General features: G+C 33.3%; 2 protein-coding genes across 12 annotated transcripts in view; one reads left to right on the top strand and one right to left on the bottom strand.

Moving 5' to 3' along the window:
* LOC106874684 (innexin unc-9) overlaps nt 1-6,784 on the bottom strand; it is a 172,749-nt gene that overhangs the window by 103,846 nt on the left and 62,119 nt on the right. For 8 of the 10 annotated variants that reach the window (XM_014922495.3, XM_089343760.1, XM_089343761.1 and 5 more), the window contains one exon: nt 3,957-4,067. In XM_014922495.3, coding sequence (XP_014777981.1) covers nt 3,957-3,958 — 2 coding nt within the window. In that variant the 5' untranslated portion in view covers nt 3,959-4,067. Of the gene's footprint in view, nt 1-3,956; nt 4,068-4,460; nt 6,432-6,784 lie in introns of those variants that run through there. The other 2 variants (XM_014922492.3, XM_014922496.3) reach the window with 2 other exon arrangements.
* The window catches only part of LOC149137037 (uncharacterized), a 45,345-nt gene that overhangs the window by 20,106 nt on the left and 18,455 nt on the right, over nt 1-6,784 (top strand). The window lies entirely within an intron of this gene.

The raw sequence follows: 6,784 nt of genomic DNA, 5'->3' as shown, positions 1-6,784 counted from the left end.
CCATTATAATAACATGTATATTATATACAAAAAACATCTTACATAAATTATCATTGTTTTAAATACAAGTTGAACGAAGTTTAAGTTTAAAATAATAATGAAGATAAAATTAGTACATATTTAACCGGTGTAATAGTTAAAGCTATACTATTTAAAGCTAAAGATGTTTATTTAATTATAATTAAAGATCAATTGAATAATAGAAAAATACAAGATTATTTATTTCTACAAACGTAATAATAAAAAATATGAATGAAAAAATTATGAATGGAAAAAATTATGAATGAAAAAATTAGGAAAGAAAAAATTATTAAGAATAAAAGGTTAAACTTTATATATATATATACAAAGTTTTGATTTAAAAAAAAAACTTTAACGATATTATAAACTATAAAGATTAATAATTAATCAAAAATAATCGAAAAAATATCAACACTATTCCAATCGAAGTTCTAATATTATGTTGAAATGAAACTATAACTTCTAAATAATTTAGTGTTAAATAAGTTATCTATTAAAATAATCTATAAAGAACCAAATGAATAGTATAAAAACAAGAATACATATTATTTTCAAATAGTAGAAAATCTTTAGCAAAGTGAAAACAGTACTTATCCAAATTTTTCCGTAATTCAAACAATGATAATTTATGTAAGATGTTTTTTGTATATAATATACATGTTATTATAATGAATGAAGGGATGATTATTGAATGATTATTATTTTGATATTATGATATTTTTTAAATAATTTTTCTATCTTTATATAATAAGTATTTCATATTAATTCATTTGGTACTTATTGTTGGTTGAGATATATATCTAATTATTGTTCTACTTACGATCTGACGAGTAGCTATATATTTTTGAATAGAACTTATTTTCGATAATTTCAATTGATTTTAATTGATTTTAATCGATTTAAATTTCTTTTCTATTTGAAAATTGGTTATGAAACACGTGTAATCTTTTTATTATATTTATCTTATGATATTTACTTTACTTTATATTATACTCATTTATTGTGCTTTTAATTATTAATTTTTCTATATGTGATAGTGGATTTTCATCGATGAGTTCTTGAAAATTAGTTATTTTCCCTAAAACTATATATTTTATATATACTTTATCTATAAGGCTCAATTTAATTTTAATTTTTTATAAATTGATTTTAATTGAGTTTTTTACCTGTAATTTTGGATTTTGTCCCTAATATTATTATATATATATATATATATATATATATATATATGTATGTATGTATGTATATACAGGGTGTCCACAAAGTCTGGGTACATTGTACAAAATAAAATCATAACATAAACAATTAAATATAAGAAATAATAATTTCTTAAAATATGTGTTAATCCCCATGTACACAGACTTTGTGGACACCCTGTATATATATATATATATATTCTTTTATTTGTTTCAGTCATTTGACTGCAGCCATGCTGGAGCACCGTATTTAGTCAGACAATTCGACCCCACGACTTCTTTGTAAGTCTAGTACTTATTCTATCAGTCTCTTTACCGCACCACTATTTTATGAGGACATAAACACACCAACATCGGTTATCAAACAACGGTGAGGGGACAAACACAGACACACAAATGCACACACATACATATACGACAAGCTTCTTTCAGTTTCTGTCTACCAAATCCACTCACAAAGCTTTGGTCGGCCCTAGGCTATAGAAGACACTCGCACAACGTGCCACGCAATGGGACTGAACCCAGAACCATGTGATTGGGAAGCAAGCTTCTTATCTTTTTTTTATTTATTATTTTTTTTTTTTTTGCCCACAAGGGGCTAAACATAGATGGGACAAACAAGGACAGACAAAAGGATTAAGTCGATTACATCGATCCCAGTACGTAACTGGTACTTAATTTATTGACCCTGAAAGGATGAAAGGCAAAGTCGACCTCGGCGGAATTTTAACTCAGAACGTAGCGGCAGACGAAATACTGCTAAGCATTTCACCCGGCCTGCTAACGTTTCTGCCAGCTCACCGCCTTCTAACCACACAGCTACGCCTGCACACACACACACACACACACACACACATATATATATATGCTGGTTGCATTGAAAACCAGCTGGAGGAGGCGTCCTCCTGGGTTTGAAAATTGTAGTAAAGTCGGTTTTTACAGTCATGTTGAAGTGGCGATAAACATTATACATATTTATATTGTGTGTCTTTGCGTTTGTCTTCTACTACTGCTTGACAACCGGTGTTGGTTTGCTTACGTCCCCGTAACATGGCGGTTCGGTAAAAGGGCTGGTAAAATAAGCACCAGGCTTTAAGAAAATAGCACTGGGGTCGATTCGTTTAAATGACTGAAACAAGTACAAGATTAGAGATAAAATATAATTTATGAGAAAACTGAAGTCGAAATGCAGGAAATATCGTCTGCCTCTTTGTCTTTTCTTTTCTTTTTTTTTTTTTTTTTGTGTTCCACATTAAATCCCGACATGATCGTAATCTAAACCACCCGAAAGATATTTATTGAAAATTTTATAGTATAGATAACATTAAAAATAACCATTTTTCTGAAAGTTATGTCGGAAACAAACCGAGGCGTGTGAAGTAACCGAAACATGTCTCACCTCACTCCTTAATCAACATCATGTGATAGGAATGAATTTTATTCGTATAATCTTTAACTTCTTTTTTATTCATTAGGCTGCGGTCGTGCTGGAGCATCGCCTTGAAAAATTTTGTCAAACAACCCTACCCCGGTACTCTATTCATTTATTTTGCAAAGCCGGGCACTTATTCTATCAATCTCTTTTTATCGAACCGTTAAGTGCACGTAAACAAACCAACACCGGTTGTCAAAAGGTAGTGTGGGAGACAAACACAAAGGCACACACACGTACACACGAGACTGGCTTCTTTCATTTTCCGTCTAACAAATCCACTCGCAAGGCTTTGATCGACCCGGGGCTATAGTAGAAGACATTTATCCAAGATGCCACGTTGTGTGACAAAACTCAGAACAAGGTGGTTGGGAAGCAAGCCATTCCCGCGCCTAATTTTATTTTTAAAAATCCATTTTTCAGAAAGTTTTGAGAAAAAAATGTTGAAGGGCTCGTTATGTAGTTATGTCACATATATATAGCTAGAGAGAGAGAGGGATGTTTATGACGAATAATTTTATCAAACTGCATGTTATGAAAATTAGTGTGTCATATCTCCGCTGTATTCTCTGCTTAATATTGTCAACTGGTTATTGCTACGTTAAAAGTAACTTTTCACTGAAAGTTATCAAAATAAGCGTCTGCCACGATGTATATGTTTTACTCACACCCGCTATTACATTTGAAACACTCATGTTCACACATCGTTATATCAAGACGCGCTTTATATATACATTCATGCCTCTGCATTCTTTACTGGTTTCAGTCAGTGAACTGTGACTATATCGGGTCAACGGCTTCAAATATTAACCATATCGACCCAGTACTCATTTAATCTACCCAACAACTTTTTCTCGAAGCGTTTAGTTACAGGACCTAAAGACAAACACATTATTTTAAGACCGTAAACGTAATGAAGAAAAAGAGAGGGAGAGGAAGAGTTTCTGTCTATCAAATTCCAAATTTCTCTCACAAAATATTTGGTCAGTGAAAGACACTTGACCAAGGTGCTATGATGTAACATCGAACTCGGAATCACGCGCTTGCGAAGCGAACTACTTAACTACACGCACACATATACACATACGCACACACAGACATCGCACACGCTCGACCCCATACTATCAATTATACACCTATTTACATGGTCTATGCAATTGTGTTAACGCGGACAAATATATGTAAAGTGTTCGTTCGTTATGTTGTCGAATGTGCTGTAAATTCATTTTGACTTGTTTTTCATAGAAACCGTTATTATTAATAAACGAATTTCGATATAAAATTAACTGGAAAAAAAAATCACTTACATTTTTTAGCGTCCAATTTAGTAACAATCCAGATTGCTGGAAAACTCCCTGAACATTTATGTTAAGTTCCGAAGTCCGCTTTCACTAAAGACCAAATGATCTGTTTGAGACCTGTGAGAAAGAAAAGGATAGATTTAAAAGATCATTGAGCAAAATCGAAAATTAATACAACATAAAAATAAATATATTTACTAGCTTTAACTTCATGTTGATGAAATATATAAGTTTATTTTCTAATAATTTTAATGAAATTATTACAAATTAATGGATTTCTTTTATTTTATACACTGAATGTAAACATTTCGTTACCGTTAAACTTTACACGAGATTTTTACGATCTTTCTACATATTTTTTTACGTCTAGACAAATAATCAAAACAGTGTAGCAAAATCCTATTTCAAAAAAATGCGGTAATTGTTTCGAAAAAATTGTCAGTATATAAAAGATATGAAACCATCAAATTACAATTAATAAATACAATTAAAAAACATAATTATTCTTACAAAATCCTTCGGCAATCTTACATTTGTAACGTTCATATACGTTATCATGGCAAAAGCTCCACTGGATAAAGTACTGAAGTTTTTTTGTTTGTTTTCTTGTTTTGTGTGTTGTTGTTTTTGTGTAGCGCAAACATTGAAGATAGGCAGATACTAGACATAAAACAACGAACAGCTAGAAATAATAGCACATAAATCTCATATCGTAATTTGCCTTAAAAAACGGAAGGACACATTGTATAATATAGTACTGGACACACTAGGTAACCCAGCCCCTACTCCACAAAATAATTGGAGGATCACGGCCTTTGGTCATGTGTCTGCTAAGGGTGGACTAGTGTTAGTACACGCAGCCAACTACAATAACCTTGTCAACCTGCTGCTATAATAGGCAAGATATAAGTGATAACCACGACTGTTAAGAAAAAACAAGTGGATAATTTTAAAACATTTTGATAAATTAATAAAAGTGAAGCATATTAAATGAACAGCCGTATTTTCAACAGTTCTGGTAAATATTTTATAAATATACTTCATAAACACAGACACACTGAATAGTTGATTCGAATGAATAAGAAACAAGAAACTAAATAAACGAAATAACAGTTTCTTACTTTCCAAAAGCAATAATTATTCATTTGACAAGGTTTATAAGACGTTTATAATAGAAGAGTGGTCGTGATTACTTCAGATAAATCTCTGTTTCTTTCTTTTCTCTTTCTTACCTTCATTCTCTTTTTTCTTTCTTTCTCAAGTTAGTAGCGAGCTCGTTAACCGAGTGCGCTTAACTCTTGCTCTCCGATACTCCTCAAGTATCATTTCTAAATTGCTAATATTAGTACTTTACTGGGTGATGAATGCTACGAGCAGTAAGAGCGACAGAGAAAATGTTTTGAAGTATATGTCGTCATTGCCTGTTTCTATCTCAATTTACTTTTATTTTTACGACGGTAAACTGTAGGTTCATTGGTGGGGGCCCTACTAATGACGATGTAAGAAATTTGCTTTGAAAGAATAGCTTAGTAGGATTCGGATGGGGTACACTGAAGAGGTCTCCATTTCCTTCTCTAGACAGGCGTGAAAGACATGGATTTTGATTGGAGAGTAAACGAGAGTGCTTAAATTAATGTAAAAACTAGTTGCTGATATGCCACGAATGTGCATACATACGATTAAATTCAATAACGAATTACAAGCAGCGCTACTGTTTTAAACATTATCAACCATACATATTCGGTTTGCTGCAGCGAAGCACCTGAAGGTTGATTTCTGCATTGCACAGGATATTAAAACATTTGAAATTCAGCTCACCCCCAGATCCCATTCAGGAACAAACAAACAAAACACATACATTGAGTATGGATGGTCGATAACGTTTACAACACTAGCAATACTTTTAATTCGTTACTGATTTTAATCTTATATATTCATCGTCGTGGCATACCAGCAAATAGGTTTTACACTATTTATGTATAGTCATAGACTGGCGATACAATTCGTCTCTGGTTCGATTCTGGTACGTGATGTTGATAAGTCACAAAAATGGCGAAATATCGGTATCCGTCACTTCTGAATAGGATCTGGGGCAAGTTGCCTCGCCTGTCTTTTACTCCCAGGTGTTTTAACACTCAGTGAGATGAGGGAATCATCGTTCAGGCGCTTCACGCAGCGAACAAAGAAACACATTCATTGAGTATGGGCATATGAGATGTGGAGAAGTGTTTATATCAACCAGGTTCGATTAATGCATCGTTATATCTCACCCCACTTCTCTTTCTCACTCACACACACTATCTATCTATCTATCTATCTATGTGTATATTTCCACACTTGTGTGTGGGGGGGGGGGGAGTTTGTTTCCAGCACTAAAATGTACTGTCACTATGAAAACCATCGCCAAAACAGCTTCAATATTCAATCGGTCGTGCCAAATCACCAGCATTTAAACAGCTGTACGTAATCGTTCCATTCTACTTGTTTCCTGTCACTGAAACACCTGTATTGATAAGAGAGCTACGCTCTTTATCTTTCCAGGGCATCAGGGACTGGTGGAAGGAAAAGAGGGAGTTTTCTTCAAGTCATAGAGCTAAAAGCATCTACAGATCAGCTGGTAGTGTTAAACTAGCCGATATATTAAGTCTATCAAACAAGCTTTGAACACAAAGAGCTAGAACAAAAACTACCGGGCATCTCGTCTCATGCACTTACAATCCCAACAGTTCACCGCTTCTGGACTGATATTCTATCTCATCCGTGGACTACAGCGCGATTTAAACTAGGAGCGGAGACAGTCAGAACAAATGCCGAAAGGTATTCAGTGTTCTACG

This window comes from Octopus bimaculoides, chromosome 2 (assembly GCF_046866305.1).
Source record: "Octopus bimaculoides isolate indiv1 chromosome 2, ASM4686630v1, whole genome shotgun sequence".
In the NCBI taxonomy this organism is placed as follows: Eukaryota; Metazoa; Mollusca; class Cephalopoda; order Octopoda; family Octopodidae; genus Octopus; species Octopus bimaculoides.
Note: the sequence above shows the minus strand (reverse complement) of the source record. Positions and strands in the feature narration are given on the sequence as shown.